General features: G+C 40.8%; 1 protein-coding gene across 10 annotated transcripts in view; it reads left to right on the top strand.

Moving 5' to 3' along the window:
* The window catches only part of NRG1 (neuregulin 1), a 1,080,326-nt gene that overhangs the window by 844,277 nt on the left and 214,133 nt on the right, over positions 1-21,916 (top strand). For 3 of the 10 annotated variants that reach the window (XM_072763563.1, XM_025993567.2, XM_025993569.2), the window contains exon 1: positions 17,584-17,716. The exons of the other annotated variants lie outside the window; for them this stretch is intronic. In XM_072763563.1, the coding sequence (XP_072619664.1) occupies positions 17,620-17,716 (97 nt within the window). In that variant the 5' untranslated portion in view covers positions 17,584-17,619. Of the gene's footprint in view, positions 1-17,583; positions 17,717-21,916 lie in introns of those variants that run through there. 10 annotated transcript variants of the gene reach the window in all.

The raw sequence follows: 21,916 nt of genomic DNA, 5'->3' as shown, positions 1-21,916 counted from the left end.
CCTAGTTTCTCAGGTGAAAATCTGGTTGTCCTTTTTTGTTTCTCTTCTTTTTCTTCTATATAGTTCTCACTCAGCATGTCTTGCCAGCCCCACTTTCAATGTATAGCTATACTTGAATCACTTCTTCTCAGGCTGTCACTCAGGCTTACTCATCACTGTCCCTCAAGTGCATAATTATATTAACTTTGAACTCATCTTCCTGCTTTCACTCTCTCCCTCTACAATCTGTTGTGCATTTAGTAGTCAAGAGTGGTCTTTAAAAAATATAAATCAGGGGCACCTGCGTCATTCAGTCCATTAAGCCACCAACTCTTGGTTTGGGCTCCAGTTATGATCTTGCGGTTGTGAGATCCAGCCCCATGTGGGATTCCACACTCAGCATGGAGTCTGCTAGAGATTCTTTCTGACTCTATTCCTCCCCCTGCTCGTATTCTCACTCTCTTTCTCTCTTTAAAATAAATACAAAATAAAATAAAATAAAATATATGTATATATGTGTATAAATCGTATCATGTCAGTCTCCTTCAAAAAATTCCCTGATGACTTCCCACAAATAGAATTCAATTCAAACTTCTCACCATGGCCTTCAAGGTCCATGAGATCTGGCCCTGCCTTTCTCTCTCCTGTGTCCTCATCTTCTACTGTGATCCCTAGAGGCATATGCCTCTAGCTTCACTGGTCCATTTGCTCTTCCTCTGTTGCACCAAGCTTACTCCTGCAGCAGATCTTTTATATATGCTGTCCTTTCTACTAGAGATGCTTCCTTATGATCTCAGCATGACTCATTCCTCTTCATCACTGAATTCTCTGCTCAACTGTTCTCTATGTAAGGAAGCCTTCCTTGACTACTCTGTGCCAAATAGCCAACCCTCTGTTATTCTTTGTCTTCCTTTTTGTTTTATTTTTCACCTATGAACACTTGAAAGTGCTGTCTCTGTCTGTAGTTATACATTTAGTTTAGTTATTTATTGCCTGAGTAGGAGCTTTAGGAGTGTAATACTTTGTTTCACTTACCACTGTACCCCTATATCTTGAACAAAGTATGGCACATGGTAGGCATGTAGTTGAGTATTGAATATGTGAACAAATTGTTAGAGAAGATTGAACTTGTCATAAAGCTTTCTTAAGCAAACTTGGAGGCAAGAATCCAATTTATTGTATAGTATAACAACAGATAGATAGGTAGATAAAATAGAAGTTGATCTTCTTTAACCTGAATTAGTGATAGCAACTCTACTCATAGGTTGCCATGTGGTTCTTTTTATCTTTGCTCCTTTTCAGAATAATTCTCCCTCTCAGCATGGAATAGATAATAGAGAATCTGTAAAATGTCAAGGCTTTAATTCACCACATGACTAGTTCCTGTCTAACTTTCACTGAAATCTGTATTGTGGAGGATTTTGTGCTCACTCCAATTCTGGCCTCAATTTACAATTTGAATAAAAACATGGTGGGCAGATTTGTCCACTAAATAACTGACTGACACACTTAACAACTGTAGCTTTATAAAAATCATCCAGAGTATACATTTTTAAAACCTATTTTCAATAATGAATTAAGATCTTTAAATTTTGGATTAACAATGACTTTGATAATCATGTAATTGAATTTAAATATATTTCCAGGTCTCTCAATTAGCGTTGATTTATTTCCATTCCTTTGTACTTTCTCTCAGTTCTATTTCCATTCCACATAAGAAATTTTTTGGTAACAGATCCACAAAGAATACCTGTATAAAGTTGTTCTAGTAAAAGTTAGGCATTTTATTTTAGTGAGTAGTTATTTTCATATCCCCCAAACAAACTACCTATAAATAGCTGTTGGAAATTTGGGGCTTAAAAGTCATATTTGGGAGATACTGTCTGTGATTTAGTAGAAATTTAGTGCAACAGAATCCTAGTGAAATTTCTGAAAAGCAGATCTGGAAAAAGGGAGAGAAAGTAGGTAATCTGTTATCTGCTGAAAGATTTTTCAGGGGGGACAAAAACAGTCATTTATAAGTACTTCCAAGAAAACCATCATATTCTTCACATGTATTTGCGCCTTTCTATTTTTTCCTTTATTTTTCTCTAAAAAGTAATTAAGCATTAGTGCTTAATTAGTTTCAGAGAAGAGATTGCTCTGTTAATTTAGCTAAAAATTTAAGTTTCTTACTGTTTCTTTGCTGAACATTTTCAGCCAAAGTTATTAAAAGAAGAATCTAAAAAAGGGAAACTGCAAGTTGAATTTAAAAAATCCATTTTCAAATGTTATTGGGGCAGTGTAAAATGACACTGAGTGATCAGATATCTGAAAACATGTGAAACTTTTGAAATGGTTTTAGTATTATTGAGGGTATTGTGTAGACGTGGTCTTAGGTAACTTGTTAAGGTATAGGATTTTGAGATTCTCAGCTTTAATTTATGCATTTATAAAGTGAAAAGTGAAAAATAATATCTACCTCCTAGCATTATAGTGAAGGTTAAATGATATTGTGACATATGAAACCTTTAGTGCAATGCTTGGCACACAGGTCAGTGCCAAATAAGTGATAGCCAAACACAAATCAAAATTATATTTTAATGGAGTGACTATAATTTATGGACCAATACTAGCACATTTGAGACTATTATTCATAACTACACCTGCTATCACAGGTATAAACGCATGGTCCTGGGCATGCTAGAATGTGTGGGTTTTCTATCAATAATCATTATTATCATAGCAAACAATAAGCGTTCTCTTTTTCAGAGATCACATATACACAAGACAAGCAGAGCCTTGATTCAATTGTATATCAGGAATTCGCCAAAATGTCAAGAAAAGGTGTTTATTATGTTTGTGGTTTAATCAGAGGTTGTGTTTCCTGCAGTAAAAATCACCCAAGATTCTTCAAATATGTCCACAAGCTAGCTTGGTTTATATCATCTTTTCTTATAAATCAAAAAATTCCCCAAGATTTTATTCTGCTTGATTGAAGCTATTATGTGTTCCAAATGTTTTGAAACTGCTTATTTTTTCCTTCCAGAAATGTCCATGCAGTTAAGGTGCTGTTATTTCACAGTGCTTATGACTTCCAATCAGAAATCAAAATGGCACTTAATGAGAACAAAACATGTTTTCACTTGAGATGCAATTAAACCAACTTGGAGAAGCAGGATGTTTCTAACCAAGGTGAAAACAGCTGTTTATCAGGCTGCTCTTAATGATATTAGAATTTCCCTTAGAAACATTTGCTTTAAGATATATCATTTTCTAAATTATAATTGACACTATAGATAATGCTATTTTCATTACAATTTCTTTTTAGTCACATTGTTTCTTTGAAACACTGATCATGTATTAATAGAAATTTCATGAAGAGTTGTCTGTAAAGACTTGTATGCAAAAGACTTCCCAATGAAAATTTCAGTTCATGACTAGATATGATTTATTCATGATTATGGTAATATTTTCATTTTTAAAATGCCTTAAGAAAGAAATAATTTCTGCAAAAATTAAAAAATTTTCCCAAAAGACAAAAGTTGCAGATAATTTCCATAGTCTAGAAAAAAAATTTTCCATATGTTGCTAATTTTTTTTGATGTTTATTTGAATGTTTCAGCATTTTGTAAATACAACCTATGTCTTAGTTTGCTACATGGTGACATGACTTCCTGATGTTTTTCTAAAACCTAAAACAAGAATGCTTCTGTTTTCACATTTAACATTTTATCTTGATCTTCACAATTTAGGTCCACAACATTGGGAAAAATAACAAATATTTTCTTGTGTGTACATAAATGTATATATACAAACAATAGAGGAGATACGCAATTTCCTAGGATAATAACATTTGAAGACGTCATTACCAACAACAACAACAAAAAGAGCTGTTAAGAGCCTGACCTTGAAAGTATAGTCCTAAACTCCTCTGTTTAGAAGTAGCATGTAATCAGGATATGAAACTCTAGAAATTTAAGTAGCATAAGAGTGGCTTGGATTATTTATGTTGCTATAAGAGACCTTAATTTTAGGCTAGATCTGCATTGGGCAATTAGTTAAATGTTTCGACTACATTAATTGATTCTAGTGGATTTAACTTGAATAATTAACTCAACTGTGTGCTATTTTTCTCTTTCAATATACTCACAGAACAGATTTTTAGAATCATGTAGAAGCTGAGATAATCTCTTTTGAATTAATATTGTGTTATTACCATTAAAATTCTTAACTCTAACCTAAAATAATGATCTTAACTCTATCCCAAAATAATTACCTTAAAAACAATACATGTAGCAATTTTAAAGAGAAAATGATAAGGATATATCAAAATTGAACACTATTAACTAAACACCTAACAAATGAACTCATTTATTATCAATCAAATATTTTAAACACACCTAACAGATAAAAAGTGCTATATGAAGTACCATGAAAGATATAAAGTTTCAATAACATAGAATCTACCCTCAAAGAACTTAACACTTCTTTATGTGTAAACTTAATATGCATTCATCATCAGGGAATCAGAGAGGTCTTTGATCAGTGACATTTGAGCCATATAATCAAGCATGGTCCTTATTTTCTAGGATTTGCAATGTGAAGAAGAAAGACTAGGCCTAAGAGTAATGTTAAAAATACTAATTACTTTTGTACTCCGACCATATTTATAAGAAATGTGTGCAAGTAGAACTATATTTTTGGCAGTTTGAATCACTATACCAGTGAATAAACAGATGTCATACTCATGACCATAAAAAGGACACTCCCTCTACCAGCCATTTGCCGCTTACTCAGGAACTTGGAGAAGCTTTGTAAATTCGTGTGCTCAAAGTTTGGTAAGGTGGGGATGTTCTCTGTGATGAGAATGGGAGGATGGTCTAAATCATCTGGGGCTGGTAATACAAAAACCATGACTTAAAACATTAAAAAAACCCAAAAACCCTATTTAGTCAAATGCCAATATGGCAAACCCTAACTGGTCAACTTGTCTGCATTTTTACTGTTTCTCAAACTATATTTCTATCTCCTCAAATAGGAGTAAATTTTGGAGAATCTTTTAAAAAAGGATTACTAATACAAAACTAGTTACAGGCCTTGGAAGGGACTCTTGTAAGTGTGGAGTTCTGAAACTTAACTTTTATTGGTTTTACCATAATCCTACCTAAGTTCAAGTATTTTCAAAACACAGGAAGTGTGATTGAAGACATAGGCATTTAATTAATATTAGTTCCATTATCACAGAATGGCAATGTCAAAACACTGAGGGATAGCTCATGAGTGGCTTTGATTGATGATCTGAGGCTCTGCCTACAGAATCACAGATGTCTGAATGTATATAGACAATTCCCTCAATATATAGACCAGTCTGAATAGTTCAGACTCCAATTCCAACATTTCCTTCAGCATCAGACTCAAATTTGTCACAACTGTCTCACTGGATTCTTTTATTACCCATCTTACTTTGCCTATATAGTTAGTCTCTGGGCTGATTTAGAGTATGAAATGTTATTGAGATTCTGAGATTGTCCCAGGATTTGAAAATTTTTAGATAATTTTGGTTTCTTAGAATTAGTTAACACATACCACAACTTTCACAGAAAAACAAGGTGGCTTTAGGGAAATGTTTTAATGAGGCTGGGTAAAGGAGGTAAGTTCATCTACTCATAGGAACATAGTAAATCTTGCTAAAAGGAATTTTTTCTGAAGCAAAGCTATAATTTCACCTCAGCTGATTTTGTGGGCTTGAAACATTTTACTCTGCTTTACTGTCTTCTAAAAGAAATTTCCATTTGGAAATCAAAAGATAAAAAGATCAAAAGATAAAAACTTACATACTAGTGCAAAAGATAAAAACTTACATACTAGAGCAAAAACAGCAGAGTTAAACACATTTCTTACCCATGCCAAAAATTCTGCTGCTTCAGGACCATGGACCTTCCTTAGGAACATGTACACATTTCCCTGATGAATCCTTAGGCTGTGATATATTTTTGAGTTAAATTGTTATTATTTATAGAAAAGTTCTTTATGTCTGCTATGAATTCACATCAAAGTTTATATACCATTCATGCCTATGGCAGGTGCTTTATCTTACTGATTATTTTGGCAGAAGACATTTACCAAAAACATCCCTGTGAGAAATAAAAACAAACCTTCACCCTCCAAAAATAGAAAAAGGCTACAACTCTTTAGGTCCCCCTTAGACCTATGGATGAGGGCCATAAACCTCTTTGGAGTCCATTTGATGTCTGTGAGTCTGGCCGAAGCTCAAAGAAAAGGTTGGAGGCAGGATCGTCTACAAACAGAGGATCTAGGATTGCTGACTTGGATTTCATCGTTTGCTATCTGTGAAAATTTCCAAATTACTTCCCTGTGTGCCTTGTTTTATCCTTTCAAAAACTAAGCTTTATAACTCAAGGATGTAAGGTATAATGTCAGAGTACCTTTTGAGCCTGGAAAGCACCTTTCAGGCATCTTGTCAATTATTTACCCCCTCATTTTACAGAGGAAGGGAGTCATGGCTGGAAAAGGGAAGGGACCCCCAGATCCAGAGCTGGGAAGTAACAGAGCTGGGAGCGTCACTCCAGGCACCAAGCTGTCTTCTTACTTGTTCCCTCCTACCCATACCTTGCTGTTTGAAACAGTATGTAAATTAAAACGTCTTTATAATTGTATGAGCTGGTTACTGCTGTGTAACAAATTACTCCAATCTTCGCATTTGAAAGCAACTCTCATTTATTAGCTTCTAGTTTTATTGTGCAAAATCTGAACATGGCATTACTGGGTCCTCTGCTTAGGGTCTTACAAAGCTGAAATTGAGGTGTTGACTGGGCTATGTTCCAATCTGGAGCTTAGATCTTCTTCCAGGATCAGTCAGGATGTTGGCAGTATTTAGTTCCTTGGGGCTATAGCACTGAGGTCCCTGTTCTCCTGCTGGCTGTCAGCAAAGGGTGGCTCTAAGCTCCATTCTTAGGCAAGTGACCCTCTCAGTAGGCAACAGCTACTTCAAAGCCAGTGGGGGTGATCTTTCTCTTCGGAAAAGGCCCAGCCCTTGTTTTAAGGCCTCATCTGATTAGGTCAGACCTACCCAGGATGATCTCACTCTTGATTAGTTCAAAGTCAACTGATAACCTAATCATAGGAATGGTATTCCACAGTATCAGTAGACTCCACCCATACTCAAGGGGAGGGCATCAGACAGAGTGTCTGTATCAGTGGCCAGGTGTAATCAGTATTAGAATTCTGTTTACCAAATTGGTAATATTCTACTTACTCAAGTACTAGTTTTCATTTTTACCTCCTTTTCCTCCATGCTGCGTGACAACCAGCAGAGGTGCTATCTTCCTAGTGCCAGCTCTAAGCTGGATGTTTGACCCCCATGAGCTCATTTAAATCTTGTAACAGTGACCAGTATTACAATCAGTATTATAATCCCCATCTTCTTGATGAGACAGGCTTCTCTTCCTTAGGCTTCCATCCAGACCCACAGCAGATGCTGGGACCCTCGGAGGCTCTCAGGCAGATGGGCATATTGGGGGATGGTAGATGGAGCTGCTGAGTGACAAGCCCTCCTGGTAGGAGGAAAAACAGAGTTGAAGCATGGAAGTAAGAAAGTTCAGCATGACGGCAGTACACCAAATGCACGGGAAAACACAGGGAAGAAGTCGCAAATTGATGCAGCACTTAGATTGGGAAGGACCTGGCTACCCTCTACCAAGATGTTTCCATTTTGTATCAACAGGAATCCAATAGAGATATCACGCAAGGAATGACAAGATAATAGCTTACATTTTAGAGGATTAAGTTGGGTAGCAGGAGGGAAGGTGACTGGGTGTGAGCACAGTACTAGAAGAGGAGGACTTAGAATAAGTCCAGTGACAGTGACAGCGGAATTAGATTGGGGGACAAGCCAAAGAGGCAGTGATGCGGCTTCAGAGGTGAATGCACTGGAACTGGAGCTACCAAGTGGCTGGAATCAGAGGAGGCAAAAAAGATGGGAGGAGAAAAAGAAAAGATCATGCCTAGTTTCTGATCATAAGCTATGTTTGGTTTTGTTTTTGGTGGGGGAGGGAGGGCGGGGATTACTAACTTCATTTTGAGCTAGTTGGAATATATATAGTATTTGTACATATATGTATATACACATGTTTGCGAATTATCAACATTTGAGATAGCTCACAGTGAATGACATTTTTATAGGATTATTGTGTAGTTAAAAAGAAAATGGTTTTAAATATTGGGACATGAGCCAGCCTTTTTGAGACAGGTAGAAAAAAAAATTCAGAAAAGGCAGAAAGTTCTGCCACTGCGATATTATTATGAGTCCCAGGAGAAGCTTTCGAGATGATGTGTGTATCAATATTCCCTAGGCTGAAGGACTCAAAAGTGAACACCATATGTGCCAATTAGGAAGGCATTAGTGAGTTTTGAGGAGTTCCATTGGATTGGTGGTGAGTTTGGGGAGGAGGAGATGGATTCCTTTAGCTGGTAAATGAAAAGGAACTGACAATGTTCGGTAGTAAAAGTAAAGGACAGGGCCAAAGAAAGATTTCTGTTATGGCGTCTTTGTTAGAATGGGGAAGCATAATGTTCCTGGTTAAAAAAGGAAGACGGAGTGATCTGGCATTAGAGATTGGCAGGGCAGGTACAGCAGTAGGACAAGGGAGGGAAAGAATTGATGGCACTTTGATGTAAGTTTCTTAGGTAAGAGGAGAAAAGTAAAAAAAAAAAATTATAAATTAAAAAATTTAGACTCATCTTGGTGACTCAGTGGTTGGACCTCTCCCTTTGGCTCAGGTTGTGATCCTGGGATCCTGGGATCGAGTCCCACATCCTGCACCCCATAGGGAGCCTGTTTCTCCCTCTACCTGTGTCTCTACCTCTCTCTGTGTCTCTCATGAATAAATAAATAAAATCTTTTTTTAAAAAAAATGAGTCGAGAAAATATGTACTAAATTCTTTCCATTGCATTTGTGGGAGGGAACTATCGTTCTAGTACCCACAGTAAAAACACATATTGCTGGTGCTCAGGGGTCTACTTATGATCATGAGAGTAAAAGAAATAGATGGTCTCTACTTCATTCTGTGAGACCATCATTTGGAAACAACAACAGGAGAAAAAAGTTTTGTGATTCCAAAGCAAGATAAATGTCACCTTTTTCTCTTCCTCTCGACAAAACCAGAGCTGGTCTTGGCCAGTCTCAAAGACACCAGTCTCCACTGGAATGACAAATTTTTTCGATGCCCCAATATCTTTGCTTTACAGGATCTCAGAGATTTCCATCGACTCTAGGATCAAAAAAAGATCACTTAGAAAGTGCTCGGCCAAACATATTCTTAGATTTTCAGCTGGATGTCTGGGGTTCAGGATTACCCCGAGAATTTCTCTGGGCTCCAAAGAATCCTACGTACTGGTTAAGACTCTGGACAAGATCAGAGTTCCCTGCCCCACTTGAGTTAGGTGGTTTTACTTGCCCCTATGGGAAAGAGTTGGAACAAACCCAACCTTTATGATTAAGCAGAAAAGACAACATTTTCCATAAGAATGTAATCTTCTGCATGGTTGGCTACCAGTTATTTTTTGGATGGTCATTTGGTTTCTGTCAAGTTAGCTAATTGTTCTGCTACATCATCTTTAAAAGATGACTTGCCTTCTTGAGTTGTTAATAGTTGTGAAATTATTTTCCCAAATGAATGAGAATTGAAAGATATATATATATATATATATATATATATATATATATATATATACACATATATATCATTAGCACACACCACACACACACACACACACACACACACACACACGTTTCCAAACATATAGTGTGTTGAAAGTTGGTCTATTGCAAAGTAACTCAAATTCTAGGCCTGGGTCCAGGGGTGGAGATGACTGTAACATTCCACTGAGAACTCCACTCTTGGCTCTTCACTGAAAACTAGAAACCCCTAGTCAAGTCAAATATATGAAGTATTGGGTTCTATCTAACATGATGAAGACCTGAAAAAAAAAAAAAAAGGAGGGGAAGAGAATTCATAAAGATTAATAAGGAAGTTAGAAGAAATTATGTGGGAAGGAAAAAAAATAACTGTGATGTTATTATATTCCTGAGGCAGGTACAGAATTTGTGGGTCAGTGTTTCATTTCATCCAGTGCAGTTATCATGATGACATTATGAAGTCATCTCCTATGTACTATAATCTGTTTTGGAAATGCTTCCTTCCAGGTGTCTCTTATGGGACATACTGAAGCAAAGAGTTGATCTGTTAAATTACTCTTACTGCTCAAATATTTGAAGTACTAATTCATCACTATGACATTAAATTTATATTTTCACATCATTATACATTTCACAGGGGTGAATCTTTTCACAACAATGAATAAAGTGCCTCTTGAAAGGAAATCATGCTAACTTTGTAGTGGATCTTATGGGGCAACTTTTAAAAAGACACGGATGCATCTGTGTATCCCTTGGCTGTGTATTAGATGTGCACACAAACTGAAGCCCAAGTATGCATGGAGAAATCCCTTTGCCTTTGCTGCACAGATACGGATGATGGGAAGGAAGCAAGATATTAGAGGATGAAAACCAAACTCAAAGCTAGTTCTAAGGTAGTTATGGGGAGCAACTTGCTGCAATGACCAAATTGGGACTTAATCACTGGTCTGCCAAGTGGTTAGAGCAACCTTATATTATGCCGGACTAGAAAGGGGTTTTAACCCTGTTAACAATGCCTGGTTTGCAGGTTTTCATCCATTATCCTTTTGTTAGAACAGCCCTGCTAAAACCTAGCTGTTTTATGGGTCTCTCTGACTCCTCACAAGAATCCAAAGGAGGAAATGGAGCCAATAAATGTAATCTACAAGTGAAGCTTGCAGAGGCAATTTAGGAGAAAAAAAAGTCATTATCCTTCTTGGGATTTTACCATTTCACAAAAGTTACCACCTCATCTCCTAAAGTATTGAGACATTGTGATTAGTCAAATTTTTTTATGTGTTTTTTCTTGGAACGGCTTATGTCAACAAAAGGTATCCAAAGTATGATGCTTAGTATGATCATCATCATTATCATTTTAAAATTTGATCAAATAAACATAAGTACACACACCTATACGTATGTATAGTCGTATATACATATCAAAGTAATTCTATTTCTCCACATTTATTCACCAATTAACAAAATGTATGTAATTGGCTATGATCAGACAGGTACAAGCACTAGAGATGTTACAGAGAACATGAAATTGTTGGTCTTTGCCTTCAAAGAGACTAATGCCCAGTGAGAACAGATCATTGTTTTTTTTTTTAAATCACAAAACAATGATATAATAACAGATAAGAAGAAATGTTATGAAGGAGATGCCAAACTATGACAGGGGATTAAAACAGTTTTCAAAGGCAGAGGATAGCTTTTCTAAGCAAGTGAAATTCATTTGAAGCTTGAGAGATAAGTGAAATTAGGCAAAGTGGGTTGGTTGTGGAAAAATTCAGGCAGAGGCATCAGCAAGTACAAAGGCACTGGGACCAGAAAGAATGGCCAGCTCTGAAGGCATGTTGCCAAGAGGTCTCCGTGTGGCAGAGAGAGGGAGGAATGAAGCAGAGTGAGAGAAGGCTGGAGTCAGGCAGGACCTGGCCCTTCAAGGGCATTTGATATGGTTTTGGGAAGCACAGGTGGCTGGGCTAGATTTGCATTTCAAAAAGACTTCTCTGACTACTGTACTTGGCAAAATAACTAGAGGGAGCAAGATACCAGGTAGAAAAGATTTACTATGGTCAAAGCAAGGAAAGGAAGAAGGTGTGGATTGGGTGGGAGTAAATGAAGAGGGAGAAAAGGAGACTAACGTCAAAATGACAGGGCATGGGGATGGGTTGGATGCAGAAAAGGTGTCAAAGGTGATTGCAGAGTAGATAATCAGCAGCCAAGTGGTAGAAAATGGTGATATCGGAACCAGGCTTTTTATATTCATTCTATTCTATTTAAATTCATTCCATGCAAAAGCAGTGCTTACTGGATGCAAAGCATGGTGCTGGGAATCTAATGGATAGCGATAGGAAAAAGGTATACAAAAGGATATATAACCTCTGTCTTTTATAAACTCACATTCAAATACAGTATTTCTCACTTCCAATAGTAGAAAGAGAAATAATAACTACATACCCACATATATAAATGTACACACACACAGATGTATACATACAGGTATGTCTGTATATGTGTACAAGTACATATATGTACATATAAATTTGAGGTATTTGTATCGCACACATCTGCATTAAGTATCTATTGCAAAGGGATTGAGGAAGATACAGATCAATAATTAGTGCAGAGGTAAGGGAGAGAAACCAAAAAGTTGCATGAGACTGGACTTAAAAGAAGTGAAAATGTTTCAAAAACTATCCTCTTATTAATATACTTATTACAGAAGAGATTAGTGACACTGGCCCTGTTTATCAAATAGAGTCCATAAAAAGAAATTAGACACTAGTATTCAACTATATAATCCTTTTTATTTATTTATTTATTTATTTATAAAAAGATTTTATTTATTTATTCATGAGAGACACAGAAAGAGAGAGAGGCAGAAACACAGGCAGAGGGAGAAGCAGGCTCCATGCAGGGAGCCTGATGTGGGACTCGATCCCGGGTCTCCAGGATCATGCCCTGAGCCGAAGGCAGGCGCCAAACCTCTGAGCCACCCAGGCATCCCTATAATCCATTTTTAATATATGATGTATCCTTGCAATCACGAGAATAATCTTATCGTTGATAATAATGATAAATAATACTAATCACAACAGTAATCATCCGTGGATAGCAATTAAAAAAAAATCACGTAGTAAGCAAACAACATAAGTGTAGATTCTATTTAGTGTTGTTTGAATCTTATGTTTTTATGTTTGTTGGGTTTTTTTTGGAAGGAGGGGATTCTAACCTCATAATTTTATTATCAAGCTGATTCCCTTCACAGGAGACAGAATATGATTCCTTAGTAATTCTGTCAAATATTTACCAAATGTAAGGGAGAACACTTTTCCAGTCTTGCCAGGGCAGCTTGTGGGTCAGAAGCTCTTTAACAATTTGCATACTGATTCTAATGCTCTAACCAAGCATAAGGGACAATTGCTCATCTATGAATTCTTAAGGCTCCTCACAGGATTTCCTTTCATCGCATTTTCCTCACAGGATCATCTTTGCCTGTTTCAGTTTTGTGTATATTTCTTTTGATTGCTTGTTAATGTCTCCTGTTTATAGGGAGAGTATTATCTAATCTCTAAGATAATATGCAAATGTTGTTTACCGTTACTATAATGGTGCAGAGGGCGGACTATGTTTGTAATCACTAGAGGTGAAGCTACCATGAAGCTAATGAAACTGACTTTTCAAGATCTCTCACATCCAACGGTCCTTTAATGTTCTTGGACTTAAATTTGTATTTTTAATTTTGTGGGTTTTTTTTTCTTTTAACTATAGCCCACAAATTTTGAGCTGTAGGCCCTAGAAAACTTACCTGGCCCTGCTTTTCATTTGTATTATAATGATTAATTGGTTTTTATGCCTTTCTCACAGTATCTGAACTTCATGACAACAGGGGCATTTTTTTTTTTTTCTATTTCCCTACAGTCTAGCATTTGGTTCAGTAAGTGCTTGATGAATGAATTAAGTCATGCATATTTTGTGGTTGTTTGTTTTGGGGCTGACTCTGATGAGAGAGATTTTCTTTTGCATTCATGCATCTTCATTAATGCGATTTCAAAAAAGTAGTGATCTTAAGTTATTTTTTAAAAAGTTAAAAGTACCTATTTTAATTCTAAATTAAATTCCCATTACTGTCAGTATGCACAATATTTTACAAAAAATGTAATCTATCTTCACATGTTAATGTTCTTTCATTTTATTTATTTTTGTCTTTTAAAATTTCTCTTGGGGTATTTTCCAAACGGGAATTACTGAGATAGAGGACATATTTGGTCAGCTTTGTAGATTTTAAGAGTACTTCTAAAAGGTAAGCCTTGCCAAAGAAAAATGTTATGGCGCAGGATTGCATTCATTTTAAGCTGTCATTTAATATAAGATCTCCATTTTATCTTTATTTCTCAAGTTGCTTATTTATAAATCTCCAGTCTATTTTTCAGGAGTTGACAAATGTTGACAGATTGACATATGTTACTTGAGAGCTGATAAACCCTCTACGATACATATTCTAGGAGCCAAACAGCACATAACAAATTAGGAAAATTATACCATGAAGGTATGTCATCATTTCTAAATTATACAATTCAGGTTCATATTTTGGTCTTCAAGGAAGCTAAATTATTCTTCTTTCTTTTTCCATCCCTTTTTCTGATCATTTCCAAGGTTTTTAAAAAAAGAAAACAAAACAAAACAACAACACAAAAACAACCCTACAAAATCATTTGCTACTTCCTGACCATAGAGATGAATAATTTAGGACAATCTCAAGCTCTTGAAACATCTCATAAATATTTTAATTATCAAAGAAATGGACTTTTATTTGGTTGATCTTTTTACCTAACCATAAATAATGGAATAAAATAACCCTCAGAAAATTAACACTAAATAACCTAAAGGGCGAAGACATATTTAAACAATGTATCAGGAGAAAAAAAAAATTTGGACTTTGTCATGAATTTTCTGACAATTCAGCTGCAATTGACAGTTAAAATATGACTCCAGAATACAAACATAGTCCCAGGAAGCCCTATCAGTCAACTGCCCCTTCACCATCTTTCTTAAATGTTCTTTCCCCATTTATCAAGGCAATTTTTGTCCTCTCTTTTTTCCCTCTGTCTCTAGCACATCGAACCGAAAAAGAACAATTATTGCATGCTCATGTATACTCAGCCTCCTCCCATCAAATTCCCTCATTCCGCAGGCATATTTCCATAGGAATCCTGCTGTTAGTTAGTGGCCACCATGTTTTATTGTCAAAGTATTGCAATATTAACAGTCTTTTCTGTGGTCCTTCATTCATACTTTGGGAAGACTGTCCACTAGTACTAGAGTTTCCTTCAAATGGAAAATTATCACAAAATTGCAGGCTCTTCCGTAGCCTCACTGAAAAATTACTGTAATAAAGAATTAATAAGCTGTTTTGAAAAGTAAGACCTTTAGATCCAAAACAAAACTGACTGATAGTATTTCCATAGGTATGGGTTTTTACTACTGCCTTCCTATTTTATTTCGAAAGACTTGACACTTTTTATTCCAAAATACATTTGTGCTTACTTTATATTCTTCAGTTCTAAAATAAGGATATATTTGATAACCCTTACCTATTGTATACTAAGCCTGTAAAGGGTCTCATATCCGGGAGGAAGAATACATTTTTTTGAAAGGGCTCCCCTCTTCTGAATTTTGCTGTTTCCTGCTTTGTTGAGCAGTGGCCCCTCCTGGGAAAACAGAGCTATTTCAGCCACCATTCAGCTTTCATTTTATGCAAGACTCTGTGGAATATTACAGTGCTATTCAGGTTTATTCGTAATCTTTCCCCCGATTTTGCTGTTTTTATGGACTAGCAAAATTTATGTTTGGTGTTTGTTGGAGGGTCATCAGAAGATACTTGGACATCAGACTTTTTCCAAATAACGACAGCAATGTTGCTAAGACAGCTCTTAGCGGTTCTTAGTACCCAGCACATTCAGTGAGAATAAAACTATTCTTATTTTGGGACTGTCAAAATGGAGTTTTATTTTAACGTTTGTTTTAAACGTTTTAACGTTTTTTTTTTAACGTTTTAAAAACGTTTTAACGTTTGTTTTAAAACAAACGTTTTTGCTCCCTACCTTCCCACTTATAGCAAGGAGGCACCCCGGATTTCACCTTCATTTAAATGGTGCCAATTACAATATATACCGAGATGCCTGTATGCACTAACGCTTCAGCTAGCATGGGCCCCAAAGAAGGGGTAATCAGGAGCAAACCACTGGTAGAAGAGGAGTCAGTACATTTCACACACGGTTGTCCACATCCAGCGCCTCCTGCCCGCAACGGGAACCTAGGACTGTACATGAACCTCCTAAGTTGGCCACAGCTGTGCTCTAACTTCGAGGCTACGCTCTTTTGTGTGATTCTGGATCCTTCTGTGGCATGGATGACTCTGGCCTCCAACTTCTGTCCTTCTCAGCAGGGTGCCAACGTTCTCTTGATTCCACTGCTCTTTAGAATTCTCCACCAGAGGGAGGACAAGGGAAGGACGCGTAGGTTTCACGCGCCACCGGAGGAGAGTTTGGATCCCACGAAGCCAGCGCGGACGAATCCAAGGGCTCCAGCCCCTGCCTTCCTGCGTTCTCGCTGGGCAGAACCCAGTGACTTCCCGCTCCCGGCTGGTGCACTCATTATTGTCGATCGCCTTTTAACCCGGGGTTTTATCACGTCCTGGGAAAATCGAGCTGCCGTGAGAGACGCAGCTTAGGGCCCCCTCTCTGCAGAGCCTAGCTTATTACCATTTACTATTATTATTTCTCATAAAGCTAAAGATGAGAATGGCGACAGGCACGTCGCTAGACGCGGGAAGGCAGGGGACCCCCCGCCCCGCCCCAGGCGCCGACCCAGGCGGGCAGTGCGACCTGCCCCCGCCGAGGTGCCCGGAGCCGCCCCGGACCGGCGCAGCCCACGCGCGGATCCCCCGCGCACCGCCTCTGCCGCTCGCGCCGCGTGGGGGACTTTCACTGAAACCAGGAAGGAATGAACCCCAAAGTCTCCCGGAGGAACAGCAGGAGCGCCTCTCCTTCCCGAGGGCTCCAGAGCCTTAATTTGGGGGCGCAGGTGTCACGGTCCCAAACTTTCTTCTCCAACGTTTCTCCGCATCCGTGGGAATCGTCCAGCCCTTCGGGGCCGCGGGGCCGCGGAGCACGAGCGAGGAGCGCCTGGGTCCCTTCCTCGGTCTCTAACCTCCCGGGGCCGCTCGGGTCGGTTCCCGCGGCGGCGGCGGCGGCGGCGGCGGCCGCGTGTCCGCGCAGCTTCCAGCGACCCCTGTCGGGGGTTCCCGGCAGCCGCTCCGCGCGCCGCCGCCCCCCGCCCGGCCAGGCTCGGGGAGGGAAAGGGGCTGCGCCCGGGAGCGCCGGGCCCAGGCTCCTCCCGGTGGCGTGTCCGCGCCTCGGGGTGGGGGTGTGGTGGGGCAGAGGGAGGGGGCGAGGCGAGGGGAGGGGGAGAAGGAGGCGCCAGCCTCCAACCTGCGGGCGGGAGGTGGGTGGCTGTGGGGCAATTGAAAAAGAGCCGGCGAGGAGTTCCCCAAAACTTGTCGGAACTCCGGGCTCGCGCGGAGGGCAGGAGCGGAGCGGCGGCGGCGGCGGCGGCGGCGGCCGGGCGATGGGAGCGCGGGCCGGGCGGTGAACGCCTCCCCTCCTCGGGCTGCGAGCGCGCCGGACCGACGCCACCAGCCGAGCCGACAGCGGCGGGCCCCGGCGCGGCGGGCCCCGAGGACTTCCCTGGGCGACCGCGGCGCCAGGTGGCCCGGAGCGCACGCCGCGTCCGCGCCGCTCCCCGCGGGCGACAGGAGCCGCCCCCGCGCCCGCGCCCCCCGCGCTCGAGGGACCAACTTGGCCCGAGCCCGAGCCGAGCCCTCGGACCAAACTTGTGGCGCGTCGCCCGCGCCGGGAGGGAGCCGGCCGCGAAGCGCGTGCATTTCTGCGGCGAGATGTCCGAGCGCAAAGAAGGCAGAGGCAAGGGGAAGGGCAAGAGGGAGCGCGGCCCCGGCAAGAAGCCCGCGCCCCCGGAGGGCGGCCAGAGCCCAGGTGAGTGCGCGGCGCGCCCCGGCTCCGCGAGCCTCCTCTGCCCGCGCCGCTGCCGTCGCCTCTGCTCCGGGCGCCCGCCGAGCCGGGAGGTTCTCGCCCTCGGTGGGGCCGCCCCTCACCTGGGCGCCGAGCCGCACCCGGGCGCCCGCACCCCGCGCGTGGGGTCGGGGCCGCAGCCCCCCTGCGCCCTCCGGGGGCCGGGGCGGCGCAGCGCTCCGTGCCGCGGCCTCCCCCCGGCGCCCCGCGGCGGAGCCCGGGGGGGCGCGGGACCCGAGTGCGGGAGCCGAGGCTTGGGTGCGCGCTCCTGCGGCGCCGGGAGGGCTTTGCACGGGCCCCGTCTGCCCTCTAGCGAGCAAAGCGGGAACCGGTCTCGGCTGGGCGAGCCTGCCCTGGGAGAGCCGGGGGTCGCCAGGCCCCGGAGCGCGGGCCCGGGTGTGCAGGGTCGCGGCGTGTGCGCGCCTTCGCCCGGATGCGGCCGAGATATTGGACCTTAGGTCAGTGGGGAGGGATTCCGAGAGGTCAGCGAAGCAGATAAAATCTAGCCCAGTGCCAGGAGCCAGGTCTGCTCTAAAGGAGTCCTCGAACTTTACATGTAGCAGTTCTGGCTTTCAGGACCTCCTTGATATATATGGTTAGTTTATGTTCCCAAGAGGTTCCAAAAAACAGAGTTTAAGTTTTTTGAACCCAGTTGGTTACCGGCTATATAACAGAATGAAATGGAAGTTGCGGCTTTCTGGAGACAAAGCTTGTGTTTAGTACTCAGAACACGGCTGTGACTGACAGTTTCACCTTAGGTTTCTCTAGGAAGAGCTGATCCTCCAGATATTGTCTTGAATAGAGCAGCCCAATTAAATGCTTGAATATGAGTGATTGAGTGAAGAAGATGCTTTAAAAAGGAGAGAAGGAGTATAATGGTTTGTTGTTGTTGTTGTTGTTTTGTCTCTGCAATTCCCAACTGTTCATTGATCCAGATCCCTTAAGTCACTTAAAGCATCTCCCCAACACATTTTATAAAGCACTTCTGAAAATTTAATTCGCTAGCGCTTGGTAACAGTGTGGCTGAGAAGATAAGCAGAAATATTTGTCTGTTCCTTGTAAGAAGAAAACAAGATTTACTTAGTCCTCTTATTGGCATCACTGATAGCATTTCAGAACCTGACTTACTGGCAGGGACCTTCAGCAGGTTTTGAGCAAAACAAAAATTGAACAAAGAGTAATTGTTTGGCCGCAGACCATTCCTGTGCGTGCTTGTATAATAAGATACTGCTGATCAGATTCACCTTATTTACTTCATGAGGGCATATAGAGACTTTCTTTGCTTTCGCCCTGTGTTTTGGGGACAAGGTATGAAATGGGGAGCTGAATTAGCAACCTCTGCCGGTGACTTTATCTACTGTCCTTTCAAAAGTCATCATGGTAAATTAGACTTTAGACGGAATCAAAACTGTAAAGTTGCTGACTTATTTGTGGAGGCCGTTAGATGTTCTTCTGTCCTGCCCATGAACTCTGCCTTCAGAAGTTTCTGTGGTCCCCTGTAGGTGGTCTGCTGAATGAAGGAGGAGCATTGGCTTGAAGCGGCATCCTTTTTAGGTTACAGGTTTGCATTTTGTCAAAGGTTTATAGCAGCAGTGCCTTAGCATAGACATTTTAGATAAGCAGGTAGATTTAAGAGCAAGCCAGCATTTCTCTGTCCTCCAAGATCTTATCTGTGAGGTAGGCAGCTGTGTTGGGACTACCTAATGTTCTCTCTTGACACCGAGTTCGAGAGCTCCCTTGGTGGCTCTCATTCTGCATTCTAGTCACAGTAGTGGTTTCCTATAAACCAGGTAGATTGGCATCTTTAAGTGGCATTCTCTTTACTATCTTCCTGGAAAATTGAGATGAACTTGGCTCTAGGTTAGTTTTCAGTATGTGTGTGTGTGTATATATATATATATATACACACACACACATACGTATACATATATATACATATGTACAAAAGGTGTGTGTCGTTTTTGTGTATATATATATATATATTCTTATATATGTATATTATTTTATTTATTCATGAGAGACACAGAGAGAGGCAGGGACATAGAGGGAGAAGCAGGCTCCTTGTGGGGAGCCTGATGCGAGACTCTAATCCCAGGACCCCAGAATCACGCCCTGAGCCAAAGGCAGACGCTCAACCACTGACCCACTCAGGCGCCCCTAGTTTTCAGAATATTTGTCTCCGTTTTACAACAGGTAGTCCTCATGTCTGGGGAGGAAACTTTTAACTTTCTCCAGGGCATCTTGGAGGAGGTAAAAAGTTGTATAAATCATATAAACCACTTAAGAATATTGATTCTTCTTTTTGATTTGAAAAGAATGGTCAACCCGAAACCAGCTCTGTATAAAATCACATGGCATGAATAGTATTGCTTTGAAATCATTGTCTCTCCTTGTCATTTTCCTTATGATGACGAGTGCCAGTGGACTGTCCCTTATCTTAGAGGTGTCAGTAACTGATAGTCATAATGGCTTGTGGGAGAAACTCACATCTCTTTTTCGGATTTCTTTGCACTCAAGTTCTCAGGTGTCCTCAAAAGAAACAACTTCTGGTGCCATGACTGTGGTGTTGCCACTTACCCTGCCAGCCCCGATGAGGACCTAGGAGCACACCCATCTGTTAGAGAGCTCCTGTGTTAGGATCGTGCAGACCCACCACATTTCATCTCTTGCTGAAAGCAGCCACTGAAACTGCGTGTGCTGGACGATGCACATGCAACCGCCCAGCTTCTCTTTGGATGTCATAACATGACTTCACGACAGTCGGGGGAGATATAACGCTGAGATAACAGCCTCTCAGCCCTGCTGTGAGCTGTATTATATGCAGAGGCATAAACACATCTGTTGGAGGGAAACTTTCAGGGGAAAAAGGCTTCTTTAACTTTCATATGACATGTGCAACTGATATGTGATACATACAAGGCTATGTTTCACAGTATCCACATTTTTATACAATTAATTGAATATTGGATTGCACACTATTGGGGCTGCAGATGTTCAACAGAATTATCTATTCCATAATAATGGCTCTAATAGGTCCCAAGCCCTTGGGGTCATTGGTTTCTCTTCTTTGCTCAAAATAAGCAAACACAGCAAATCCTGGGCTATGTAACACGGATCCATGTAGTACCAGGGGCCCTGTAATATCCTGGGCCTCCTAGACTCTAGACCTCCCATATCCACTCTCTTCTTATTGATTTAGCTCAACAAACTTCCTATCAAAGCCTCAATTACAAAACCAGAGTTTTTGTTTGGTTTCGCTTGCTATTTGGTCATAGCAACTTCTTTTATGAATTTCCATTTGCTGATATGTTTCTCTTCCATAAAACACCACAAAGGATTTTTTTTTAAAGATTGTATTTATTTATTCATGAGAGACACAGAGAGAGAGAGAGAGAGAGAGAGAGAGGCAGAAAACAGGTAGAAGCAGGCTCCCTGCAGGGAGCCCGATGCAGGACTCGATCCCAAGACTCCAGGATCACGCCCTGAGCTGAAGGCAGACGCTCAACTGCAGAGCCACCCAGGCGTCCCAGGACTTTTTTTCTTCCTCTCTCCCAACTTTCTCTCTCTTTTTAAAATGACCTGGAACAAATTCGTTATCAAGCTAAGCCAAGTTCTAGAACTATAGGGTCTCCCTTCAATCTTGGTAGAAGGGGCATCTGTGACTACACGTGAAACTTCGTCTGCCAAATGGGTAGAAGTGGTCCGTGTGCTCCCTGGATGACATCACCCACCTGCTTCTTTAAGTGGCTCCCCAGACTGAAGTGCTTGTAAACATTCTTGGAGGTAAAGTGTGCTGTCACTAACAGGGCAGCGTGTGTTTATGAAACAGGAGGAATGTCCAGTGGTCTTTTTCAACCTGATTACTTCTGGCCACTTAGCTGCTGTAATTATTCAAAACATTAAATATTATTTATAGAATGAAATAGGGTTTCTTTTGAAGAATTATTTTAAGCAGTAAGGTGGGAGAAGCTTGGGAAATCCCATTTGCATACCTGTAGAATGATAAAGTAATACTGATGGAAGAATGAAGAAAAAAATAAATATACATAAATAATCAGAAAGTATTGAACTAATACGAGGATAGGGAATACCTTACTACATGCCAAGCCCTATACTAGATGCTTTTATGTTTATTAATAAGGGAGATAATATTCATTGTTCCAA

Source organism: Vulpes vulpes, chromosome 7 (assembly GCF_048418805.1).
Source record: "Vulpes vulpes isolate BD-2025 chromosome 7, VulVul3, whole genome shotgun sequence".
In the NCBI taxonomy this organism is placed as follows: domain Eukaryota; kingdom Metazoa; phylum Chordata; class Mammalia; order Carnivora; family Canidae; genus Vulpes; species Vulpes vulpes.
The sequence above is the reverse complement of the archived record's forward strand: the minus strand, read 5'-3'. Positions and strand labels throughout refer to the sequence as shown.